The 26,629-nt window shown below is 57.5% G+C and overlaps 1 protein-coding gene across 6 annotated transcripts in view; it reads left to right on the top strand.

Annotated features, from left to right (window-relative positions):
- Nucleotides 1–26,629, top strand: part of SHANK2 (SH3 and multiple ankyrin repeat domains 2) — a 509,914-nt gene that overhangs the window by 228,649 nt on the left and 254,636 nt on the right. For all 6 annotated transcript variants that reach the window (XM_077862790.1, XM_077862788.1, XM_077862792.1 and 3 more), the window contains 3 exons: nucleotides 3,399–3,714; nucleotides 15,902–16,071; nucleotides 23,676–23,789. In XM_077862790.1, the coding sequence (XP_077718916.1) occupies nucleotides 3,399–3,714; nucleotides 15,902–16,071; nucleotides 23,676–23,789 (600 nt within the window). The remainder of the gene's footprint in view (nucleotides 1–3,398; nucleotides 3,715–15,901; nucleotides 16,072–23,675; nucleotides 23,790–26,629) is intronic.

Raw genomic sequence — 26,629 nt, 5'->3', positions numbered from 1 at the left:
TTTCACCAAAAAAAAAAAAAAAAAAATCAACATTTCCACGGATGGCTCCAGTTCGTTTGTCAGACAGAGAACTCTCGCTTTGTGAGATGATTGGGTTTATGGGGACGTGACTTTGGAGGAATTAGAAAGGTACTTGCCCGCCCAAGCCGTAAAACAAACACAGAAAAAAATGTCCAATTACCTTACACGGAGAACTAATTGAATGCAAGTCTTGATAATTCAGCGAGATAATTGCCATTGGAATGCTCGCCCTAACGTTACCCGCGTGATCCCGGCTCAGTACCCTCCCCGGTCCCCAGGGCAGGGTGTATTTGGAAGCACCCTGGCTCATCTGTCCCTCTGTCTTCCCAGGGCAGCAGTTCTGCATTCCAGCCACTGCCCAAGCCCCCACTCGGAAAGCCGGCCTTAGCCTGTGTCTTGGGAATTTATGTGAAAAATCAGCCTCTGTCCATGCTCATTTTCTTGCATTACTAACCCAGATTCGTGTTCTGGTATTTCAATTTCTGTAACCCGGACACAGCAGGGAAAGGTTCGTTGTCTGTTCTGTTCTTTCACAGACCTTTCTGTCCTCTGCATCTGTCTTAGGCATCGGCAGGACTCCCCACCCCCCACCCCCCACAATTTCTGTTAAGGGCATGAGTACTTTACAGTTGTTCCAGTCAGAAAAGGAGACCCAACCGCACTGTCAGGGAAAGCTGGAGGCTCGGCAGGAGTTCATGTCACAGAATGCACGCGTTTCCTTGTCCGGGAGTGTCCCCACGGAGCTGGGGTGTGCCCTCCCCATGCGTAGCATGAGCCCTGACCTCTCCTCGGATGTGGGGGGTGGGGGGCGGTGAAGATGGCCCACGAGGCCCAGGGCCCCATCACCCATTGTGCTTGATGTGTCTGCTGGAGGGGTTGGCTTTCTTGCTGTGATTTGGTCCTCCGGCTGACAGTCTCTATGCAGGGAAGGTATCCACCCTCTTGGACTGTGTGGCCGTCTGCCCTCTGTGAGGTCTCTCAGTCCCCCTACCCTGTCATCAGGCAGGTATCGGGTGTCCCCAGAGCACCCACCCAGCAGGTGCATTTTTTAAACCCTGAAGGATGAGTGCTCAGCCCTCCCCGGGGTCTTTCTGGCCTCCGTCTGCCCAGAGGAAGTGACTAATGTGGTTCTCCCTCACGACCAGCAAAATGCAAACCCAGGGATGTTCCCCAAAGTGAGATTTTTTTTTTCCTAGCAGGTGGGGCCAGGCCATGCTGCTTCCCCAGTGGGCTGAGCCCCTTAAGAGGGCAGCCTCTGGAGCTCTAGAGCCAGGGCTCCACGGAGGACGCCTCTGGCCTTTCCCGTCACCCGCCTCTTTCCCAGCTGGGCTGGCGCTTGTGAGTCCATGTCCTTTGAGGAATTCAAAATAGGATGCCAGCCCCAGCTGAAGAGCCCTGGCTGCATCCTGCCCCAACAGGGAGGCGTCACAGAGGGAGCTGGTCGGAATGGGCACAGGCTGCGCGTGTTGAAAAATATGACCTCCCTACATGCCAGTTCCAAAATCTCACCAACTGTTCAGAATGTGGATTCCCAGTGTGCGTCCTGAGCTTCGTGCCATTTCTGCACGGCTTCTCCCGCTTGGCTCCATCTCTGCCTTCCCAGGACCGCCTGCATGCTGGCCGGGCGGTGAAGGGGTGCACTGGGTCACAGCTGTCTCAGTGGGGCCCTGCCAGCACCACCTCCGTCCCCAGGAGCCCTGCCAGCACCACTATCCCCTGGGCATTCTTCCAGGACCACCTCTGTCCCCTGTGAGCCAGGCCAGGACACTTCTGTCCCCAGGATCTCCACCTGCACCACCTCTTCCCCAGTGCTCCCTGTTGGCCCACCTCTGTCCGCAGGATCTCCGCCTGCACCCTCCTTCCCCAGTGCTCCCCGTTGGCCCACCTCTGTCCCCAGGATCTCTGCCTGTGCTACTCTGTCCCTTGCAAACTCTGCTGCCCAGTATGGTCATAGGCTGGTAGCAGGGGTTGATGTTGGGCCCAGGCTCTGTGAAGCGCACACCTCTCCTTAGGTTTCATGAAGTAATAATTCACCACAGCCTCTGACCTTGGGCAGAGGGATGGTGGACCGTCCAGGGCTCTGTCTTGGACTAACTGTGACGTTCTTTTCCTTCGAGGCACTAAGACTCTCCCTCCAGCCCAGCCCACCCAGGAAGGCGCCTGCTTCCTGCTGCCCCACAGCACTGGTCTGTGCGGTGGCAGCCCTGGCCTCAGGCAGTTTGGACCTGACTGCTCGCTCAGCCTCATTCCAAAGCATGCAGATCCCATGGTGAGCGGGAAGCTGCCTGGGTGTCAGGCACTCGAAGGAAACCCGCGTCCCTTGCTTCTAGGGGTAGCAGTGTCTTCTCTGACAGCCTGGAAGGCTACTCTTCTTCACATGGGTCTTCTTAGAAAGGACACTTTCTATTTCTGGCTCCAGCCCTTGGAGCAACCCAGAGTGGGTGCTGTGTGGATGCCTGCCCTCACGGTCCCTGTGGGCAGTGTCCTCATTCTGAGTCCCTGGGCACACAGAACTTGGCAGGGTAAGGGCCTTGCCTGTGGTCTAGAACTTTGTAGGATGACAGATGAGGCGTGCTCACCACTTCCTGTTTCATGCAGCTGGGCCCTGGTTTGATGGGTGGGGAAAGAAGCATACTTTGTCCTGAAGCAGACCATCTCTAAACTGTACTCAGAGGGCCGTGTGCGTGTCCTGGGGCAGCCGCAGCAAGGCCCCAGAGATGGGGGCTCACATGGCAGAGACTCATTGTCCCTGGGTCCTGGATGATACCCGAGGTCCAGGTGCAGGCAGGTGGGGTCCTCCTGAGGCCTCTCTGCTTGTGTGTGGATGGCTGTGCTCTCCCTGGGTCTTCACGGGGTCGTCCCTCCGTGTGTGTCTGTGTCCTGACCTCTCTTTTCATAAAGACCGTGGTCACACTGGATCAGGGCCACCCCGGTGACCTCATGTTACCTTAGCCACCTCTGTAAAGCTCCAGCTCCAGATACGATTTCAGGCATCAAGGGTTAGGCTCTGACACATGAATTCAGGGAGACCCAGATCAGCCCCCACCAGGGGCCACATTCAGGTCATGGCGAGGAGGAATTCTGTGTCCTGACTGTGTCCTGAGGCCCCCACGTGTGTCTCGGTGCTGAGAGAGCGGGTGCTGGCCCGGATGGAAGTCGGACCCCGGGCCCCTTCCATCTCAAGCGTGAGCTTGAGCCTCCATGAAATGGAGACATTCTCGGTGTCCACCTCGTCTCTGCTTCTGTGTCGGGGCAGGCTCTGCACACGCAGCGGGGGCTCTGCACACGGGGCCGGCGGGGGCTCCGCGCACCCCTCCACCCCGCACCGACCGTGCCGTGCGTGCACTCACCCACCTCTCCTGTTCTCTCTGACCCAGTGCCCTTCCGAGAGGCTCCGGCGTACTCCAACCGCCGGCGGCGGCCCCCCAACACGCTGGCCGCCCCCCGGGTCCTGCTGCGCTCCAACAGTGACAACAACCTCAACGCCAGCGCGCCCGACTGGGCCGTCTGCTCCGCCACCTCCCACCGTAGTCTGTCACCCCAGCTGCTGCAGCAGGTGCCGGGCAAGCCCGACGGGGCCGCCAGGACCCTCGGGAGCTACACCCCCGGGCCCCGCAGCCGGTCCCCGTCGCTCAACAGGCTGGGCGGTGCTGGCGAGGATGGCAAGAGGCCCCAGCAGCCCTGGCACGTCGGGTAAGGAGTGGCCGGGGTGGGGAGGTGAGGAGCCTGGGGGGCCCCGACTGGAAGCCCTCCCTGCACCATGGCTCCTGGTGTGTGGGGCACAGGGCACGCCCTGGGGTCGGCCAGAACACCTGTTCCATTCCAGCCTGGATGTTGGGTCACCTGCACGAACGTGTGATCATGATGACTGCCTGGGGCAGGTGTAGGAGGCGGGGCTGAGCCTCCTGAGGTGGCTTGGGGCTGGGGCGGGCGTCGGGGGCCGCGTTTTCTTTCCCTGTGCATTGGATTCCGGCTTCTAAAAGTGAAATGTGCACAGAGAGGGAGCCAAGGCCGGCAGCCTGCTCGCTTAATGCAGACACACCTGATCTGGAATTCGTGCTCACACGTGGGGCTCTGGGCCCTCCCTGCTTGTCACACGTTCCACCTGGCCCACTCTACATGCCCCTTCAGAATTGTTCTCATGAGGATGGGACTTCGAGGAGGGGGGCCCAGGGCGCTGGGCTTGGGGTGGCTTGAGCAATCAAAGCAGCCACGCATCTGGCCCTGCCAGCCACACCGTGTGCTCCTCCCACCTGGGCCCAGGCCCTGGTCCTCAGGCTCTTGCTTGCTGGTACCTTCCCTCCTGGTTCCTGCGCCTGTGCTGTGGGGTTCTCAGCTGTTTGTCCTCTTGAGCTCTGTCCGTGCCCACGGTGGCCCAGGATGGCCTGCTTTCCTGGCCGGCACAGGGCTCTGGTGAGGTACTGGTGTCCCCTTTGGTCCAGCATGTCACCACATTCTCCATTCCACCAAGGCACTTGGGTGCACCAAGCCTGCCATGTGGCCCTGGCTACGGTCTGCAAGGCTGGGGAGGCAGGCGCCATGCTACCTGGGGGCCCTGTCCTGCAGGTTCCGTGCATTCAGAATGGGGTGCAGGCAGGGAGCCTAGGGGTGGGGGGAGCACTGTGTGCATAAGCAGCCATGGACCAGGTTTCTGGATCGGGAGAACATGCCTATGGGAACCCGGTCTCCTGGCCCCTGGGTGGGGGTCTCGGGGCTGAGGCTCTGCAGGCCAGCTCGCCCTGAGCCCACATCAGCACCTCGGCCCCAGCCACTGCCCACCAGTCTCGTGCTGCAAGCAGTGAGATCCAGTTTCTGGCTCTGGTCTACATTCTCACTCTGAGTCGCCTCAAGGGAGAAGTCCCAGGTGCTAAGAACAGTTTAAAACTAAATTAAAGGCTTCCCCCGAGGCGGCAAATTCCACTTTGCACCGTTCACTAGAATTATGACTACAATTTTGAGAAGAGTGTGTCCCCTTCCTCCAATGTGAAATCTAATAAGATACTGGAGGCAGTGTGGCCAGGGACCTCGACACGGCAAACAAGATAGTGCTTGTGAAGGGAGACATGCCACTGGGGCGCCTTGCCAGGGCCCTGCCTGGCTGTCCCCAGTGTCCTGTGCGGGTGTGTGAGGTCATCACTGCGGCCTGTCCTGAACGCTTGCTACCGGGACTTCACGGTGCATATTCTGGACTCCTCCCTGGGCCAGTTTACTTAACACTTCATGCCTCGTCTACACAGTGGGGATCATGAAAAGACTGGCTCCCTGGGATTGTTTTTAACACTCAGTGAATGAATTTGTGTTCGTGTCTTGCACACAGTAAGTGCTCAATCCATGCTGGCCCTTAGATGAAGCTCAGATCTAAGTCCAATCCCAAACCAGGTGCTTGGCCAGGCCTGCTGCCTTTGCCACCTGGAGTTGTGGGCTGAGTGACCAACCATCCAGGTTTTCCCAGGACCACAGGATTGCCCTCAGCTGTGGGGCTGTTAGGTCCTCCCTGGCCACCACCCCGCCTTGCCGAGCGGTGCCCCTGATAGAAGCCATGCCTTCTCTGCCTCATCCAGCCCTCCTCCCCTACCGCACCCCAACAAGCCTGCCTGTTCCTGGTCTATCTGCTCAGGATCCAGCTCCCTTGCTGGTGACAGTAGCCACTCTGTGACAGGAGAGTCCTAACAGGGACCTACCAGGTACACCAGGCAACTCCTGGGATGAGAGGGAATGGTCACCACTGGCTCTATGCCTCTTGGCCGGGAGACCATGGTCTGGCCTTTCGAACTACGCCTAGCCGTAGAACTGACCATATGAGCCAACCCACAGGGTGGGAGAGACCAGATACAGGACCCACAGCATAGCCTCTGGGCCTTGCTATGGGTTCAAGGAGGCGGCTAAAGCTTTCCACGCTGTCTTTGTCTTTGTAGCTCAGAGCTTAACCCCTTCCCAAGGCAGACGGACCCTGGCTGGGCACTACGTGTGGGGTCCTTGCAAGGATGACAGTGGCTGCCAGCCTCTGTATGGCCCAGGGTGCCCTGAGAACCCTCCCTTGGTTTCTCAGAACCCGGGGTAGGGTTAGGAGGCCCCAGCCCTGCCCCCACACACCCCTCCTCCTACAGATGCTATCTCTGCAGATAGCTGTCCCAACAGCCCCGCACCCAGGTAGACCCCATGCCAAACCTCCAGGTTGTATTCAGCTCCACTCCTGCAGTGTGGCTACACAAGACACCTGACCATTCTGCGCCATGTTTTCTCCTATGTGGAATGGAGCGGATAGTTTGGGAGGAGGATTGAGTTGAATTCAATAACCGTCAACCTCAGGTTCTAAGGCTGTGCCTGGCTCACAGTGGGCTTCCCAGTAGCGGCCCTTGGTTGTCAGGACCACTGAGAAGGACCCTTTGGCCATGGTGGGGCGTCAGATGTCACTGTCCAGGCAACAGCTCCAGCTAAGAAGGCAAGAGAAGCAGAGCCATGTTGGTGCAGTAGAGGGAGACTCAGCGTCCTGACACAAGGAGGATTTGTCCTCTGGCTCAACACACCCACCCCAACCCCTCTTCTCCCTGTCGCTCCTGGCAGGGAGTGCTGGACACTTAGCACCACAGTCAGGCAAAGCTTGTTCACCTAAGTGCTGAGCTGAGGCCCCAGAAACCCCAGCCAGGAACAGGATGGGCACATGAGTGTGGCCAACTTGATGACTGGGGTTGGGGGGCACCAGGGGTCCCCAGCCGCCCAAGTCCCTGCCTGGCTCCCTCCCTGGCTGGGCTCTGTGCTGTGGGCATGGTCAGCCTCCTCCGTGAAGCTGGTCTGCCATCGCCAGCTGACCCGAGTGCCAGGCAAAGAGGTGCAAGGTCCGAAGAGGTCAGAGCCCAGGTACCTGCAGCACCTGCCTGCGATGGCACCCCCTTGTGGCCCACTGGCGTAGCTGGTCCAGGTCTCAAAGGACCCCAGGACCGCTGCCCCGCTGCCCTGCTGCCCAGCAGCTGAATGCAGAGAGGAAAGCCTGAGTCTTGCCAGGACCCCTCCAGTGACCCAGCAGGCTGCCCTGGCCCCAGCACGAGAAAGCATTCTAGCCGTCCTCTTATCAAGGGTGCATCTCTTGGGTGGATTTAGCTCAGCTTGATGGGGAAGACCCGTGCTTTTGGGTGCAGGAGAGATTCACGCAACCCGTGGCAGGCTGACGGCGTCCCCCTGAGCCTGAGCTGTTGGGCAGAACCTGGCGGGGGCTCGGCAATGTCTTGTACGAAGGTTACCTTCATTTCCCTAAACCTGGCCACGGGAAGCTGAGGCGATGCAGGTGCTGGGGGTTTGGTAGATAAGATGGTAGATTGGCCAGCAGCCCCCCGCGTGGGGGATTCAGACATCTGAGGGGGTTCCAGGTGTTGGGGCAGTGGGCCAGCTTTAAGCCTGTGCCATGGCCCCTCTGGTGGAAGGTGACATCAGTATGACCAATCTGCCCCTTGAATAATCCCTGGTGAGGAATGCCAGCCCGGGACAAGGGCCTCAAATCCCGGAGCAGGTTTGCTCACAGAATGGAACCTTTGGAATGGAGCCACAAACTTAAGAAATTAGAGACCGCACCCCCTTCCGGGTGGGGGTCCTGGGAGGTTCTGGGGTGGTGGGAATCCACCTGGCTCTGCACACCCCTTCCCGGGGACAGAGCTCCCATCTTTTCAGGTTGTGGGTGTGAAGGGGCACCGTGGGGCACTCTGGCTTGAGTCTCTGCCCGCCTGTGCAAGCCCTCTCCCTGCTTCCTGGGGACATGCCAACCAAAGCTTTGCTTTCCTAGAGGAGCAGGGACTGGTTTCCGCAGTAAGAACTCAGTGCAATGGCTGATCCCTTCCTGTGCCTGTGATGACCCAGAGGGAGTAGGGTGGGCTGCAGCTCACAGTGGGGGCAGGGCAGGGGTACAGTCAGGGTCAGGGGGGCACTGCCAGGCCCAGGCCCAGGCTCAGAGTCGGGGTGGTTCTCTGGCTGGCCTGCTGCTGCCTGACCTGGGGAGCTAATGGCAGGTCACCAGGATGTCAGGAGTAGGGATCAAGGAGCAGTGGGACTCCTGGGTTTATGTTTGTCACCTGGTGGGGAGGTAGGGCCAGGCCAGGGGAACCCACCCTGGGGGAGCAGGTGCATCTTGGCTGCTGACGAATCAATCTCCTGGCACTTCACAGGTCACTCCTCACCTGGCGCTCTCTCTCCTTCCATGTTTGGGGACATTCAGACTCTGCTCTCTCATTGGTTGCACAAGGTCATGTATTACCAGTCTCCTGTGTGCTGGGTGCTCACCATGCGGAAGCAAATGCTATGTCCCCACCCAGAAGTGAGGGTAGGAGGGATGAGAGCTCCCAGGGTTGGTGTAGTTGAGGACACGGAGCCACAGGCACCCCCAACAGAGCCTCTAAACCTCCGTAGGGCATGTGGGGGTTTCCATAGAGAAGCAAAGATTCCGAAGTGGGGAAGGAGGTGGGCTGGCTGGACATCAGGGTGGGGGCAAGGGGTCCCGTGTGACTGGAGCGGACAGTGGGAAGTATGAGCAAGGAGACACAGAGCTGTTACCCATCACTCAGGAGTTCCTGGTGTTTTCCCCATCCCCACCTTCTTCCTCTTGGAGCCAGGGGTGGTCTTAGGCTTGCAAATGGGCAGAAACCCAACTCCAGTTGGTTTCTTTGGGTCTCCATAGGGAGTGTTGGAGCAACTGCACGAAGCTGGTGCTTGGTACCTCTCACTTGTCCAGTCCACAAACGTCCTGGCTCATGCTGGTGCCCCAGCTAGTGTCACTGTGGCCAGTGGGAGGGGACATCCTGATGACCATCCATTCCCAGATCTCTTCTCAGGACCCCATGGGGGCGGGCAGCTGTGGAGTGTGGGGTGCTATTTCTGGAGCATCAGAAGCAGGACAGAGCCCAGAGTCCATGCTGGGGCCACAGCGCAGAGAGCGGTGGACGCTGTGGCTTCATGCCCATCTTCCTGGCTCCAGGGCAGAGAGAGGGACGATGCTGACAGTACTGGGGGTGAGGTAGGGTCTGAGCTTTAACACTGAAGAGACAACAGTCTGCGAATGACAAGATCTTGGGAGCTCTTGGGTTGGGCGTGCTACCCTCCTCACCAGAGCACCAAGCGGGCAACACTGTCCTCCCACCCATCCCGAGTGAGCCAGGAACCTGGGGACAGCCCAATTTTAGTAGGTCCCCAGGTCTGGCAGGTTCCTGCCTACCCAGAATAGCTAGGAAATGGCTCAGTTCACTCATCCACGTCACCCCACAACCAGCCACCAATTTTCTGATATTGAGAATTCAGTGATTTAGCTCTCATACCAAAACAACGTGGTTGGAATTCCATCTGGCTGTTCTTGGATGGAACACAAGGGAAATGTTGACAGTTTGGGGTAGGGAACTTCAGACCATCCTCACTGTGCTGGCAGGATGGAGGCGCCCCAGCATGGCCCCCTGTGCTTCCTTTCCCGAGAGGGGTTGGCACTCCCAACCCTGAGCCATGGTGGGGTGCTGGCTCCTGGTGCTATGGGACACAGTGCATAAAACAGGACATTGTGAGGATAAGACACCTTCCCTCTCAGGGCTCGTCACTGCATGGAGCAGGGAGCCCACAGGGAGCCCAGTGCTAGAGTCAAGGAGCCGGGATATGAGATCAGCTCTGTATTTCTGTCTAGATCACTCTTTGTGGAACCTCCATTTTCTCATCTGTAAAATGGGGCTTTGGGGAGGTTCAAATTAACATAGAATGAGAAGATGCTTTAGCTGTTGTGGGGGATTGCACATCACTGCTGGTGCTTAGAACCATGCGTGCGCTCTGGTCTACAGGAGCTAATTTTCTCCTGTTCTTTGGCAAAGCCTTTCCAGGCATGGATTGATGGGTTAGGGAACTGACCATCTGCAAAATGTCTCAAGAAACACAGCTCCCCAGATTGGAGCTGTGTTCACTTTGACTTCTCTGCCCAGTGACACACACTCTGGTGCCAGCTGGAAACAGCTGGCTCACACAGGCAGCCTGTTACCCGTTCCAGTAAAAGCAAGGACTGGCAATGGTGCTAATGTTCACTTAACACCTGCGAAGAGTAGTTCCTGTTGACTCATTCTCCAGTCACTGTGGATCGTCCCCTCTTAAAAGATGGAGAAATAGGCTGCAAGAGGTTAATTCACTTGTCTAACATCTGTAGTAAGTGGTTAGCTGGGCATCTGGTGGGGTCCTTGTGAAATTTGGGTGAATAAGTGAATATGAAGTTTGGATAAGTGGTAAAATTAATAGATGGATAGATGGACAGATGGATGGATAAATGGAAAGATGGATAAATAGATGTGGGTAAGCAGGTGGATGAGGCTAGATGGGTGGATGGATGGATGGATGAGTATCTGGATGTGGGTGGCTAGATGGATAAATGTAGGATGGTTAAATGGATGGATGGATAAGAGTAGGTGATTGAGTGGATGGGTGGATAGGTGGATGGGTGGATGTTTAGGTGGATAGATGTATAGGTGGGTGGGTGCGTTAGTGAATGGATGGATGGGTGAATGGAGCAGTAGATGGATGGATACCATCACCCCCAATACAAAGTTAAGCTAAAAAATAGAAAATTGACATGAAATCATATATAATAGTTTTAGGAGGACATACAAGGTCCTCAGCATATAGACAAGGTCATGAGTGTATAACTGTTCTGTGACAAGGAACAAGCATATGTGGTATGTGGTGTGTGCGAGTGTATGCACACATGTGAGGGGGGAGGTGCTTCGCCGGGTGCTTTAACTGTTCTCTCTTTTCATAGCTCATTCGTCTCCTTCCTGTCATCATAACTTTGGGTAGAAGAAGCTGTGCTCTAACCCAACTTTTCAACCCAGTTGAAATATCAACAGCACGTCCTTCCTCCTCTCCCTCTCCATCCCTTCTATCCATTCATCCCTTCTATATAACCATCCATCCATCCACCCCTTCTTCACCCACCCATGCTTCACTCCATCCCCCAATCCATCCAGCCACCCACCTACCCATCCAACTTTTCCTTCATGCATCCAACAGATGGTGAATGAGCACCTGGTTTGTGTCAAGCACCGTTAGGCACTTGAGATAAAGCCTCAAACAACACAGCCTTTGAGGAGCTTGTATTCAAGTCGGGGATGGGGAGTGAAAGCCAATGAAGAAAAAGGGTCTACAAATCCTACTATAAACTCCCTTTTCTCCAGGGTCCCAAAGTGTGGCTCAGGTGACGCTCTCTCCCCAAGTCCCAGGGTGATGACACATCACGGTCCCTCAACCTGCTGGCTGCACATGGGAGGGAAGTGCTGGCCCCCGAGGTCCACAGCACAGAGGGGAAGGCGCTGATGTGCTAAGTCCACAAGCACCGCAAGGCTAAGGTGGTGAATACCGCCAGGCATTCGAATCAGGCCCAGGTTAATAAATCCTGCCGCTCACCCTTTTAACGTTCCAGCCCTGCTGTGGGAATGTCGCGTTTAACAGCAGCTCTGCTGGCGGCCTTTGTTTCCACCCAAAAATAAATAGGTACCAAACCTACTAATGGTTTTCCTCCTCCAACTGGCCTTTCAAAATGGGTTGTGAAGGACTAATGCTTTAAGAATATCCGAACACGAGATCTCAATGGCTCTGATGCCTCAAAAGCGTGCTAAGATGGAAATTTCTGTTTTCCTGCACCGCGTACCACGTTGAAAGGCTCCGGAGCTGGAGGTGGTACAGTCGTGCCTTCTAAGGAAACACTCCCAGCCCAACCTGCCCCTGAACTCACGTCCAAACATCTGAGGATTTCAACCAACATTCTCATCAATGGTCTTATTGGATGGAAAGCAGGCTTTTGAGATGACGACTGGTGTTTAAGGAGGAGCCTGAGCAGATGCCCGTTCCGGGAGTGTCTGCACCCAGGCGCCGTTTCTACATTGTCAACTCAGCTCCAGAGCTCAGGGGCAGGGGTGCCAGTCGTGGATGCCTACAGCTGGGTGCAAGGCATGGGCCGCACCCCATGGTGACCCAGTAGGTGGAGACCCAAAGCAAAAAGGTCTGTGAGTGGCAACACAGGTGCAGTCAGCTGAGGGCCTACTGTGTGCTGGGCACGGGATTCCTGGCAGGGAACAAGCCGGATGTGGTCCCCGTCCTTATCTTAAAATCAGATAATAAAATAAGCACGTGTAATAGATCATTACATGAATGATCTATTCTGGAAGAGAATCATGATCAACAGGCAGCCGTGGCCACAAAGAACTGGCCAGAGTCCAGTTTGGATGAAGGGACATGAGTAGAGCTGAAATTCAGAGAGCAGCTTGGGGAGAGCAGGAGATGAAGTGGGGCGCTGGGCGGAGCCTGTCATGCAGGATCTCACAGGCCAGGAGTCTGGCCTCGATGCTAACCCCACTGTGGGGCCAGGATGTGTTCCTGGCAAGGACCCAGTGGTGCTTCCTCAGGGAAACCTTTTCAGAGGTGTTCCTTGGGACCATGGCCCTCCCACAGCACAGGGGGACACAGCACAGGTGGCAGTCCTGTCCCCCAGTCCCCAGGACAGGGCGCTGTGGGAGGACAGCCCGGAGACCTCTCTAAGTAGGGGAGGAGGGCCCGTCAGGGACCCCACTGGAGCTCCCTCTCACGCCCTCACCCTGGCTCACTCCAAAGAGCAGGTGCTGGGAGCTAGCATTCAGGAAAGCCGAGGCCAGATGAGCATCTCCCTATGTGAACCACAGATGGGAAATGGGAGCGTATAGCCCAGAGTGATCTGAATCCTCCCCAGTGCGCCTGATGGGAGGTGGGGTCCCCGGGAAGACTCCCCACCTGGATTCTCCAAGACCCTGCAGGAGGTGTAGTGGCTCTGCATCGGGTCCCAAGCATTCCAATGCTGCCCAAACCAGAACCAATTCAGGAGAGAAAGGGGCAGCGGGTGGGGACCTGCTTTCTGGGAAGAATCCAGAACAGGGGGAGAAAGCCAGGGAGGAGTACCTGCAGGGAGCTCTTCACCTCTATCCCCTCATATCCTCCTGCAGCCCCAGCTTGAGGTCCTACCCCGCCAGCACACACTGTAGACACGGCCCGTGCATCAAGGACTATTCCACCACTGAGGACCCTGGTGTGTGGTATCTTTTCCAAGCCCGCTCCTTGCTGCCTACCCCAAACCTCTTTTACTTTGTGTGGGTCCAGGTGGAGTGGCCCCAGGGCCAGTTTGCCTATTGCAGAGAAATTGGGTCCCCTTGGTCCTCAAGACCCACTTCCCCTGCCTAGAAGTCAAAGAGGAGCCCCCCAGCCCCCATGCCCAACCCACTACTCTCCTCTTAGCTCTCAACCCTGGGCCAAACCAGCCCTGAGTTTGGCTGAAATGAGGGGTAGATTGAATGAGTGAATCATCCCTGAGCATAGGCAGGTGCCACAGGAGGCTGGCGGTGTCCTCTCAGGCGGGAACCTGGCGGGCTCTTCTGCTTTTCCTGCCTTCTTTCCCACGACAGGCAGGTGACCCAGACTGCCCTTCCTCTCTGTGAGTCCACTGGCTTGCCAGGATGTTACCTTAGACCACAGCGGTCACACAGCATGCCTCTGGCAGATGTCACCTGCTCCAGATGTCATCCTGGCTTGCCTGAAGATGCATGACATCCATCCCAGGGAACATCTGGCTCTTTGGGACAAGGCCCAAAATGGATTTTCTTGTCTGTGCACATCGATTTGTAGCTTCTGGGCAAGGAGGTTATGTAGGGCCACTGAGCAAGGCCACCTGTGACCTCCATCTGTGGCTTGAACGTGGTTGTAGAAGTCTCTGGGGGGGAGGAAAGAGCAGAGCATGAGGACAGAAGATGACCTCTCTCTTTTGGAGCCCAAGTGGGTACCCAGAAAATCTCATGTGACCAGCCCAGTGTCCTGCCCACCCAGTGTCCTATGTGCATTAGGGTGGGCTCTGGCCCCTGGGGTCAGGTCAGTGTTCGTCCACATCATGCTCGTAGAGGTCAGGGTAGACATGGCCCGTGTCATGGCCTCCAGCTCCACATGTGTAGACACGGGCCCTCCTGGCTAACTCCCACAATCGTGACGGCGAACTGGAAAGTGGGAGGTACACAACACGGCACCGTCACACTCTGTGAGCTTGTCCAAGCCCAGGCAACAGCAGGTATCATTTACCGAGGGTACAGATATGGGTAGAGCATGGGACAAAGGGAACACGGAGCGTTTACATCAACTCCCACGAGCAAGTGGTTGTGTCAGCTTCCAAAATCCTCCCTACAGGCCTGTTCCGAAGCAGCCCCTGCCCACAGGTGAAAACTTCTTCCTCACAGAAACCTCAAGGGCCGTCCGCAGACTTCCGGGCCACAGTATCTGCGGTCGAGAGGAGAGCCTTACCTGGGGACCCTACCCTCCATGGACATGAGTTTCCGACTCGAGCAGGCCCCTCCTGAGACCCAGGTGTCATTCCCCAGATTGAAATCCATGGCCAGAGCCGTCCACGTACTTTCTCTGCAGCTCCCAACACAGGAAGACAAGCCAGCGTGACACCCGGGACTGTCCCTGGTTAGGACGAGGGTGGGCGTGCTCTCTTTCCCCTGCCCAGACATGGTGGGCTCTGGTCACCTGTCACAATGGTGCAGGGACGTCCTCATGGAAACCGCGTGACCCCTTTGTGAATGTGCCCTGGCGCACGCATAGCCCTTGTAGGGCCGGCTGGGGTGTGTCTTGGACCTTGGCATAGGGACATTTGCTCTTTGTGAAATAACGTAAAACAAGAAGGCGGACCCACTTCTGGTGAGAAGTTAGCAAGGCCAGGGCGGCTGGGGCAGCCACTCCTGTGATCACCAGACCTCTTCACGATGGTGCAATTTTCTCACCCAGAGGGGCTGGGAGGCACAGCAGAGCCAGTAAAATGCCAGAGACCCGGGGTATGCCCCAATTTCTGCATCACTGGGGTCTTTTTTAAAGATTAATAGATTTATTAGAGAGAGAATACACACAGGTCTGCAGGTGCACGGGGAAGAGAGGCAGAGGGGAGAGAGTCCTAGGCAGGCTCCTTGCTCAGCACAGAGCCCAACGCGGGGCTCCATGCCAGGACCCTGAGATCACCACCTGAGCTGAAACCAAGAGTCAGACGCTCGACCCACTGAGCCACCCAGGCGCCCACTGATTTTTATTTTTCTAAGAGTTGTGCTAAAGTACACATAGCATACAATTATAAATTTGACTGTGTTTGAGCACACAGTTCTGTGTTACTAAAGCACATTCCCCCTGTTGTGCAGCCATCCCCACCATGCATCTCCAGTACTGTCCATCATCCCAGAGACTCCATCCTCCTGAGACATGGACCCTGTCCCTCCCCCTGTGACCACCGTCCACTCTCTGTCCCCAGGGGACACTGACCCCAGCCCTCCCCCGGCCCTGTGACCACCGTACACCGTCCTACTTAGGAATGTGACTCCAGGTCTCTGCCATCAGTGGAATCACACCAGGAACACCTCCCTTGGCTGACTGGCTTCTTTCACTGAGTTGATGTCCTCAGGATTCATCCATGTTGTGGCAGGTGTCAGAATGTCCTTCTCTTTAAGGCTGGATCGTAGTCCACTGTGGGGATGGACCACCCTGTGTTTATCCATTTGTCCTTGGCCGGATCCTTGGGTCGTGTCTGTCTCGGCTGTTGGGAGCAGTGCTGCTGTGGACAGGGTGTGCGAACGTGTTGGAGCCTCTGCTCTATCTGTTCTCCCGGGAGGGCTCCCAGAAGTGAGGTGCTGGAGCTCCCTGAGTCTCGTATCCCTGGACGCTGTCCCGGCGCATCTTCATGTCTTACCCCGTCTGGAATCAGGGGCTCCCACGGGGTCTGCTCGCAGCCCAGTGTGGTGGGGTGGGGTGGGCTGCGGGCCGGGGTGTGACGTGCCCCGTCTCAGGCTGTGACCCTCTCCCTCTGTCTGCCCCTCCCTTTCAGGCCGGCTTTCCCGCCTGGCGCCAGCAGGGATGCGCTGTCGGCCTTCGAGTACCCGGAGCCCAAGCGGAAGTTGTACAGCGCGGTGCCAGGGAGGCTCTTCGTCGTCGTCAAGCCATACCACCCTCAGGTCGACGGCGAGATCCCCCTTCACCGTGGTGACAGGGTCAAAGGTCAGTGTCCACTCTGCTTCTGGGGCCAGGGCCCCAGTTGACCAGCCCTGTTGGGGTGTTGGCGTCTGAGGCACTGCTTCCCAGGGCCCCTGCGGGACACCCGGAGCCCAGGCGGGCAGAACTGGGAGCAGACTGGGCTCGGCAGCCATCGCCGTGTCTGCTAGGGAAGGAGCACACCCATCTGGAATGAGAGTCCGTCGCGGAAAGTGCAGGGGAGAGAGGCGGAGCTCCTTTATCCCCAGGAAGGCATGGAGGGCCCCTGGAAGAAGTGACACGGGGAGGGCACCTCACACAGGTCGGATCTGGGCCTGTCTTGTTGGGAGTCGGGAGGGGTGTCTGGGTGGACTGTCCAGCACAGCCTGGAGCCTGCAGCGCTCCTGGGACGGAGGTCCACTGGGTCGGATGGAAGGGTTCCCAAAGCAGAATCGTGGGAAATGTGCTTGAAAAGCTTTGAAGGGCTCCGTGCACACCAGGCCACGGAGCTAGACTTTGTTCCCAGGGTCCTGGGGAGCCAGTGGTGGTTTCTGAGCAGGGAGTTCAGGGATGCGAGGCCGTTAGGGAAGATGGGTGTAGGTAGGGCATGTACAGGAGGTGTGCAGTGGTGTAGCCTGGCCCTGTGGTGTTGAGGCCCTGTGAGGACACAGGAGAGCCCCAGGCGTGGGCTGCAGGTGGCATGGGGGCATCTGAACCCACCAGCTAGGGCAAGAAAGGGCGCAGCACGCGTGACCGGCCATGCAAGGGCCCTGTCCCTGGAGGACAGGCTTCCAGAAGATGCATGGCAGGCGATGAACGGTATGCCCCTTGGAGGTCGGCAGGCCAGGGCCACATGCTGCCTGCCCCACCTTGTCACCACCGGGCCTGGGCTGGTGTGTAACCCAGAGCCCTTCCCTGTGCCCCGTGCTACCCTGCTGGGCTTTGCAAGTTTCTGATGACAAGTGGAGCCCTGTTCTCTCGCGGCTGCTCTTGGTCGTCCAGCCGCACGCATACTTGGCCATCTGGTAGCATGCGCCAGTCCCAGAGGCTCTGTTCCTGTTCTTTCTGGTGTTTGTCTTCACCTTAGATCACCTCTATTGATCTATTTCCAATACTCTTTCCTGCACAATGTTTCCTTCACTTATTAAGTCCATTTTGCAAATGTTTTAATTTCAGAAGTCATGTGTTTGCTTATTTATTTTTAAAAAGATTTTATTTATTTATTCATGAGAGACACAGAGAGGCAGAGACACAGGCAGAGGAAGAAGCAGGCTCCACGCAGGGAGCCCGATATGGGACTCGATCCCGGGACTCCAGGATCACGTCCTGAGCTGAAGGCAGGCGCTAAACCGCTGAGCCACCCAGGGATCCGAGAAGTCACGTGTTTAAACTCTTAAGAGTTTCCATGTTTTTTTTTTTTTTTTTCTTTTTAATCATTTCTCTTTTTGGTTAGACTTCCCACTTGTCTGTTGTGGTTTCTTGCTCCCTGAGAGCCTGTGCCGGGCTAGGTCTCTGGCATGTGGGGTCAGCACACCGAGGCCCCCGTCTGCTAGCCCACTGTCAGGGCCACCTTGGGCTGGGCTTGTTCGTTTTTCTCCCCTCTTGTGAGAACGGGCTCCATCCTCCTGGGTCTTCATGTGTCTGGTGATCCTCTATTGCATCCTGGACATTGGGCAGGTTATTTTGTGGCCATCCTGGTCTCGGTTAGTTTTCTTCCATTTTGGTGGGTTGCCTGGGTGACAGTTCCGGGCCAGCTGAGATCTGGAGCCCAGCTGAGCTGCTCCGTGTCTGCTCTAGAGGCACACGGTCCATGAGGGACGTGGTGAGGCTGTCTGCTGGCCCCTCTCGGCCTCCTTCCCCCTGTGGGGACACCCTCCAGGGTACATGTGTTCCCGACTTTGTCCCTCAAACCGCTCAGACTGATGGTCTTCCCTGCGGGCCCCTCCCTCCACCGGCAGCCCTGCTTTGTGGACCAAGTGCTGGTTCCAGGCCATGGACAGGAGTTCTCCGCCCCACCTCCCCTCTTGCAGGCCAGCAGGCATCCCACCAGGCCTGTCCGCCCCTCCGCACATTCCGGCCCGTTTCCCACTGCACTCGGGGTTCACAGCTGTCTTCCCTGGTGTCCAGCGGGGCCGTGCCCATCACACCTATAAGCAGAAGCCCCCGTGCTGTCCCTATTTTGCTGCGATATTCTTGTCAACTTTCAAATCATAAACATTCAAGTTACAAATGTAGACATTCGCATGACCTGCAACTTTAATTTTAGCCCCAGAATGCATCACAGGGTAGGCTTTCTCCCCTGCATGTGAGCGGTTTCCAGGTGTCCCCGCGACAAGGATGCTGCCTCTGCAGACGGGTTGGCTGGCGGCTTCGCCCTGGCCCTCACACAGGGCCCCAAGCAGCCGGCGACAGAAATGTGTTGCTGAGAGCCTGGGGCCCCCGGGCTGCGGTCTGCGCTTGTGCTGCCGCCGTGGCCATGCATCTTCCTGGTGCATCCCCTGTGCCATGGCTGTGGAGGGCGTGCTGGAGGTGCCCCGGGGACACCTGGCTCCTGGCAGAGCTGAGGGGCCAGGCCACCTTCCCCCAACCCCCCAAGAGACCCACCTCTAGGAACAGCCACTATTCTGAGAAAGCTGGGAAGAGCAGGCCCCCCCAGACCTGCTGCATACAGGAGCTCTCAAATGAGTACCGCTGGGTGGTGACGCGCAGTCAGCCCAAGCCCAGGGAGGCCAGTGGCTTATGTGAAGTCAGAGGCCCACCCTGTGGCCCCCAACATACCACCTGGGGCTCCCCGCATGGCCCAACTCTGAAATGGGCTAAGTCTCGGCCCACAGCCCTGGACTTTGATTCCCTGGAGGCCCACTGTCCCCTGTACCTCCAGGCCCACGAGGGGCTTCAGGCTGGCCTGGCAGGTGCCTGAGGAGCCTGCCTAGTGACACTGGCCAGTCACTTCATATATGGGAGCTCCATATGTCAGTGACAGTAACAGAGGAGTGGAAACTCCATCAGTGAGCACCTACTGTTTACTGTGCAGACTCCTGGGTGTGTCATATATGGTTTTACGTGTGACCTTCGTAGAAACTGTGGGCCAAAGGCATCAGTTTGCTCAGGTGTCACAAAGTCTCTTAGTCTGGGCAGCTTGAATGACAGGATTCACCGTCCACCAGTCCTGGAGGCCAACGCCCGAGGTCCAGGTGTGGGCAGGCGTGTCCTCCTGGAGCCTCTCTGCATGTGTGTGGACAGCCGTGCTCTCCCTGGGTCCTCACGGGGTCGTCTCTCCATGTGTGTCTGTGTCCTGATGCCCTCTTCCTGTAGGGACCCCAGTCACACTGGATCAGGACCTCCTTGGTGACCTCATGTTACCTTAATCACCTCTTCAAAGACCTGATCTCCAAGTAGAACCCTATTCGGAGGTGCTCAGGGTCAGGGCTCCAACACAGGAATTTGGGCCATAATTCGGCCCGAGCACCTGTCTTACAGATGCAATACCCGTGGTGAAGAACTCCCAGTCTCCCACAGCTGATTACGGGGGGCTTGGGGCTACAGATCTAGTTGGTCTGGACCCCGAGCCCACACTGGTCCCACCTCTCCCCGCTTTGTCCCAACTACTCTCTCTGTATTCCGCTTGCTGCCAGCTTTATTCAGCTGTGCCCACATTTGTGGTCTTGACATGTGCTGGAGAGACAAGATGCAGATTTACTGTCTCCCCAACGTGTTCCAGCCTGGACACTTGGTGGTCGGCCAGCCTGCTGGGCTCTGTTCTGGAAGGAGGAGATCACTCATTCCCCCCAGCTCCCTCTCATGGAGTATTGGGTGTTCCCAAAGCAGCACCAGAGGCAGGTAAATGAGCAGGTGCACAGACCCAGGTGTGAAACAAGGGTGCCACATGTCCTTGGGTCCCTGGGAGGTGAGGCATAACCTCCCCGGCTAGATGGCTCCCAATTCTGGAAGGAGGTTCAGCAGAGAGGTGTGAGCAATGAGGCACTGGCAGCCTTTCCCACAGCAACTGAGGGATGTGCCTCTCCTGGGAAAGGCATCCCGAGTAGGTGTACCAACAGTGTCCCCTACGCTGGTGCCGTGAGAAAGGGACAGATGAGCGAGGGCCAAGTCACGCAGCCCCTCACTGCCTGCACTCAAAACTTCCAGGTGTGGGGTCATTCGATGCTTAATGCTCCCCACTTCTGCCGACGTGTACTGTGGGAGCTGCCGGTGGAGGAGTTTTGGGGGGTCCGCAGATCAGGCTTGCTCAAGGAAGAATCCAGAAAGTGGAAAGGGTCATCTCAGTGTCCATACTCAGAGAGGCAGCCAGACTGCTGGGGTGTGCTGGTATGAGTGCATGTGTGCGCGTGTGTGCGCATCTGCCTGCATGGGAGTGAGTGCATGGGTCTCTCTACTGCAAGACAGTTGAAAGGTAGGGGTCTCTGGCTGGGTCTCCATCAAGGCACCAGCATTCCTGCCTCCCATGTGACCGTATCACAATCAGGGTCTGTGATCTGGGCTACAGATGCCACATGCACCCCCTTCCTTCCAGCCACACCTGGCCCAGTGAAGAGAAGCCCAACATGGGCCCCATGGGACTGACCATGGACTGGCTGCCATGGCTGGTCCTGAGCTGTAGGGTGATGAGCTGAGCCCACAGGGCCAGGTGGCTGGGACTGAGGTCCCTGTGGTGGAGAGCAGAAACCAGAGGCCCAGGGCGGCCAGCACTGGTGATTTGCACCTGCACAGAGTCCCTTTCTGAGCTCATTGGAGGCCCAAGGAGGGTATTCTGGGGTGGGGGGTGGGGGTAGAAGGCTCCCAGAGGTCTTGTCAGGCCCCCCCCCCCAGCAAGTCTGCAGGGGCAGGTTTCTGATGGGAGTCAACACAGGCAGACAGATCGACCACTCTTGGAGAGAAGGACACTGCAAGCCAAGCCCTGGGCCGCCTTCTCCTTCCCAGCCCATGTCTTCTTGGATGTGGATGGGAAACAAGTGCAAGAAGAGCAGGGGGCTACAGGCCAGGGGATTTGGGGGCCACGGAGGTGGCCAGTGAAAGGCAGAACCATAGGAGACCCCACGTCTGCGGCCTGGATGAGGGGAGGCTGGGAAGGGGAGGAGCCCCACAGCTCAGGGGCAGGAGCAAGTGCTCAAGGCAGGAGTGTGGACCAGGCCAAGGAGGGGTCGGGCCTGTGGACATATGCAGAGAGGGACAGATCCCCTCCCACCATTGTCCCCAGGTGTCGCCCCAGCCTGAAAGCCACCCCTCACTGCAGGAGGGCCGGGACTGCAGGGAGCTGGGCCTGTCTCCCACCGAGAGCAGAAATGATGGAGGCCAGCTCCCCGACTTGCACCTCAAAGGATGGCTGCAAAGGGCTTCTGTCCTGAAGACTGCCGGGTGGGCCATGCAGGCCACTGGCAGTTGCCGTGCAGCCCATTACACTGGCCAGCATCCCCTTCCTCCCAGCTGTGCTGTGTGGCCCCTGGCATCCTGGCTGCCTGGCCAGCAGCTCTTGGAGACAAGCAGCCGGCGGCGAGCTAAGGGAATTGTCTCCCCTGGACCTCACAGGGTGCACAGCAGAAGCAGGAGGCCTGGGTGCCTGGCTGGTAGGGGCAGGAAATCTAGCAGGATTTCTGGGGAACCCAAGCTCACCTCTTCCAGGGGAGTGGAGTCCTGGCTGCAGGCAGGAAGGCCCTGGGGTCCTGCCAATAACCACCAGCTCCCTGGGTGGGCCCTGACTCTCACTGGGCACTCGGGTAGGGTCCTTCTTCAGTGACCCAGATAGGGGTGGGGCGGAGCTTGGCACAGGAGGTGGGGCCTTCTGCAGTGACCGTCCAGCCCAAGCCTGGTGACTGCACAGCTCATCCAGCCACCAGCAACTACTGGGTTCCCACGTACAAGGCAGGGCCGTGTGTCTCTGGAGGGGAGAGGCCTGGCATAGCGGCCAGTTAGTGGACAGCTGGACAGGTACCTTCTCCAACCGCTTTGCCTCAGTTGTGGCCTCAGCAAGTGTGTGGGCTTGTAGAGGGCGAGATCCTCCGTGCAGAATGTCTACTACTCAGGGCCTTTAATCAGCAATTTATGAGTAAGCCCAACCTAGCTCCCCCTTCTCTCCCAAGGAACACCCTTTCTCACCTGGTCACAGGTGTGCCCTGAGCAGGGGGGCAGACAAAAACCCAAGCATGTAAGCCCAGATGTGCAGCCAGTGGCCCCGGCATACATGGCTGCAGGACTCGCTCGCAGCTCCTTAAGGGCAGAGGGGGCTTATCCTGCTGGCAGCCTAATATGTCCCAAATGGGACCCAGAGTCCTCCCTGCACCCCCTCCTGTGCACCCCTGCTCCTCCCACCTGTGCCAAGAGGACCACCAGCTAGCGCTCACTCACGAGGCACAGAGGGTGTCCTCGGGCCCTCCCTGGCCTCTTCCCAGCATCCGGGGCATGTCCTCCTGTGTCCCCCTCTCCTCACAGAGGTGAAACTGCCCCAGCATGCAGGGCCTCTCAGCCTTTCCTCTCCTCTGCTGGTCTTAGGATAACAAGAACTTGCTCAGAAGTGTCACCTGGTACCCATTACACACAAAACTGTAGTGTGTCTTCTCTGACTCCCTGGTGGGCCGCCTGGAGAGAAGCCGTGAGCAGGGGCAGAGCTCCACACGGAGCTGCGTGCCTCTGCCTCACACATGGAAGCTCTGTGAATAGTACCGAGCTCCGACACATGAGGGAACCGGAAGCTTTCCTGCATGTCCCATAGATGAGGTGTGACCCAGACGTGTGGCTTTGGCCTGTCCAGCATACGGGCAGGTACCCAGCCTCCTTTTGCTGCAAGGCAGTGCTCCATCTGAGATGACCCTCTCAGATCCCAATTCTTTTGGGGAAACTGAGGTGCATCCTTGCCACCTGGGCTGCTTGGAGTGTAAGGGGCAACAGCAGTTTTTGGAGGAAATACTGCCAGCCGTGCTTGAAACTGCCTGTCTTCACATTTCTACTCTGCAGTGTACCTCTGCCCCATAGACAGGCTGCCACCCTTCTCTCTCGGGGGATTGGCAAGCCCCTGTCCCCTGCCAGCACCTGAGTGATCTATAGGCCCTTCACCGGTAGGTTGACTCACCAAAGGCACAGGGCTCCAGCTGCTGGCCTCTCTCCAGGGCTCCTGGCCTCAGGGCCAGACAGACTGTGGGCTCAGCAGATAGCCTCTCACTAGGGACAGTGCAGACCCCTTCCCCAGCTTGGAGGAGGCAGACATGACCTCATCGTTCCTTATGTCCATAGAGGTGACCTGTCCCCTACTTGTAGACACTTGACATAATTGACGGTGGGGACTTAGGGTTCCCCTCTCCTGTCTCAGCCGAGACACCAAGAGAGGGGCAAAGTAGTCGCATGGCTTGTGGTGTCAGAGAAAGATGCCAGGACGCCAGCACTTGCATTGTAAGGAGAGAAGGGACCCGGCGATTCTGGTGTCCACGTCCTGGGCACTGTCCTCTCCAAGGGACCCTGTACCAGGTCTGCTCGTCCACAGCTGAAGGAAGCGTGGACAGCCGGCAGACGGCCCAGAGCCTCCAGCTGTGCAGGCTTGGTGGACAGTGCCGGGCCTGCTCTCCTCACGCTCAACCCCGGACCCCATGAGCCCGCCCGCTAACAGCTTCCCTTCTTCTCTCTAGTGCTGAGCATCGGTGAAGGAGGCTTCTGGGAAGGCAGTGCCCGCGGCCACATCGGGTGGTTCCCGGCCGAGTGCGTGGAGGAGGTGCAGTGCAGGCCCAAGGACAGCCAGGCAGGTAAGGCGGAGAGGCGGGCCTCGCGTCTCCATGTCCTCCGGGCCCAGTGTGCCTGGCTGCAGAGAGTCCACGCTTCAAAGCAGGGACTTCTTTCTCTCTGTCATCGAAACAGGTTGATTCAGTTCCTCTGGGTCTTATCCAAACCAGAAATAGGTTGCAAGACGGTGCGGAAGCTTTTAGTTAAGGGGCTGCTCAGTACACGTTCCAGAAAACTCGGATCGTTCGTTCTAGCCATCAGAAAAGGCCTCTTGTGGGCCGATTAAATCTGGAAGCCTGGTTATCAATCGCCCATCGCGATGTCATACATGAGGTCATCAGAGGGCCTTCCCGTGCCCTCCCTCCGAACCACACAGTTCGATGTGTCGATAAACACTGCTCAGAAGAGGTTGGTGTTCGCGAAGGAAAATCATTTCGGCGTCTCTCAGAACTCCAAATATAGCCTTTGCTGAAAACCGCTTTAACGTTGATTGCCAAAAAAGTGAATTGATTAAAATGTTAAGAGGAGATCATTTATACAAAATGGCACTGAGAGAAAATAGGACGCCCGGGGAAAAGCGAAGCACTAACTGTCCTCCACGAGGAACCGGGTCGGTGTGTGCTCTCTGCCGGCGTTGGGCAGGACCCCACAGGAGGTGCCCACGTCAGGAGCGGCCACGCTCACTTGCAGCCCGTGGCTTTGCTGCATCTGCCTGTGCGGACTGGTGGCCCCATGGCCCCGTGGTCAGGTCTGCCAGGGTCAGCACGGCCGGGAGATGAGGTGTAGTGAAGACACGTGCTCTGGAAAGCATGGTAGTGTCTCCCAGTCGGCTGGGTACCCCCCACCCCCCCACACCGCTGACTTTGCAGACTCTATCAGGGATGCTCAGCTGGTTCCCTTTCTGAGAACTTGATTTCCGAGGGGTGTCAGTTTGTGCTAAGCTTCCCACTGTTCAATCTCGGCTCAGCTTCAAACACCAGAGGGAAACCATGACGTTCCTTGTATGGTAGGGGCGTTGAGGTAAGAGACGTCGTAAACTTAGGTTTGAAAGGGAAGGTCGGAATGTGCTCCTCTGGGGAAGGCGGCTGAGCGGGTCAGTGGGCAGCCGGTAGGTGGAAGTGTGCTTTCCTGGGTGTGGCGATGCATATCCTGAGCTCCTGGTACAAGCGGGACCTGCTGGCAGTGTCCTGCCCGCAGTGCCTGCCTGGCCCACCCGCATCCTCATCCTCCGTCCTCCTGATGGGGAGAGAAATCCCGCCATCCCTGCCTCCCTCCCCTGCTATATGGCTTCAGTGCCCCTGGCTTCCTGACACACACTCTTTCCTTAGAAAGACTCAGGCACATGGGTACCAGGCGTTGCAGGCATTGTCATGCCTGGCTGCGGCAGCCCAGGGTGACTTCATGCACGGGTCACCTGGGCCTTCCTGCTCCCTGCATCCTCCAGAAAGTCCTGGCTTCCTGGAGAGATGTAGCAAAAGGCAGGAGCACTTGGCCCCCCTCCTCCCGTCTCCCGCTGCGGGCCCTCCCCACCCACCTGCCAGCGCTGCCCCACTCACCCAGGGAAGACCTCCAGGCAGCAGGTGGGCACAGTGCATCTCATCCAGGCTGATGGTCCCCTCTGGAGGGGCTTCCCAGGGGCAGCGGCTTGAGTGTGTTTATCCTGGGGAAGCCGCCGGCTGTGTCAGACATTCCTAGAAGGATCTCCTTGCTCCTGCAACACTGCAGGATGGTGTCCTTTTCATAAAGTTGGCGTCTGCTACCCAGGGTGGTTCTCAGCCCAAAGTTCAACACTCCCAGCCAGATCTGGGGGCTCCCCGTGCGTCCTGGGGGACGTGGGAACAGGCAGGCCAGTCCCTGACCCCAAGCGACTGTGCCAGGCCCCAGAACATGGCACACTGTGTGATCACCCTGCGCATGTTTCCCGAGTACCTCCTGGCCCCTGGCAGCTCGCGGGGCCTGAGCCCGAGACAGCATAGTTTCGTGCTGCCCGTAAGGATCTTGGGAGCTGGAGTTACTTGTGCTGTAACAAATGGCCACAAAATCGGTGGCTTCAACCTCACAAAATCATTATCTTGTGGTCCTGAGATCAGGACCCTGGTGTGGGTCTCGTGGGTCCCAGTGTCTGCAGGGCTGCGGTCCTTTCTGGAAGCTCTTTTCTCCGGGTTTTGGATGCTACAACATGCTAGGCTTGTGGCCCTTGTGGCCAATGTCAGAGTGGGGGCTGGGTCTGTTATGCTGCATTTCTTGGAGTGCCTCCCGCCCCTTCCCCACATGTTAGGATGCGTGTGTCAGGCTGGGCCGCCTGGATAAGCCGGGTAAAGGTGGGCTGATTTACCACCTTATTCCCGTTTTCTCTGTGAGGTGCTGGGCATTAAGATGTGGGTACCTTTTGGGGGGCTATCCTCCCTCCACCAGAGATGGTAAATTATGAACACAATAGCTCTGCTATGACTTAGGCTGCGGGTCAGAGGAGGTGGCATCCATGTGACCCATGCTAGAGGGCAGTGGGGGGATGCAGGGAGCAGACCTGGAGCTGGATTTTAGGGTGAGAGACATTCTGGCCTGGCTCCCAGGCTCTGCTTGCCTCGGGCATCCTCAGATTGTGACTTAGCACCATGGGGCCGTGTTTACAGATCTTTTGTAGAGGTATGACTTACATGCGGTAAAATGCACCCATTGTGAGCACAGTTCAGTGCATTTTTGGCAAAATGTGGTTTCATTCATCCCGGGGACGTTGCTGGGTGCGTGCCTGCAAAGTCACAGGGCAGGAGGAGTGCGTCTCATTTTGTAGGAAGCATCCGTTCGGCCATCCCGGGAGCTCTGCTGGTGTGTGGGGACTCTAGCGGCCCCCGTCCTGGCCGAT

The sequence above is a fragment of the Canis aureus genome, chromosome 21, assembly GCF_053574225.1.
Source record: "Canis aureus isolate CA01 chromosome 21, VMU_Caureus_v.1.0, whole genome shotgun sequence".
Taxonomy (NCBI): Eukaryota; Metazoa; Chordata; class Mammalia; order Carnivora; family Canidae; genus Canis; species Canis aureus.
The sequence above is the reverse complement of the archived record's forward strand: the minus strand, read 5'-3'. Positions and strand labels throughout refer to the sequence as shown.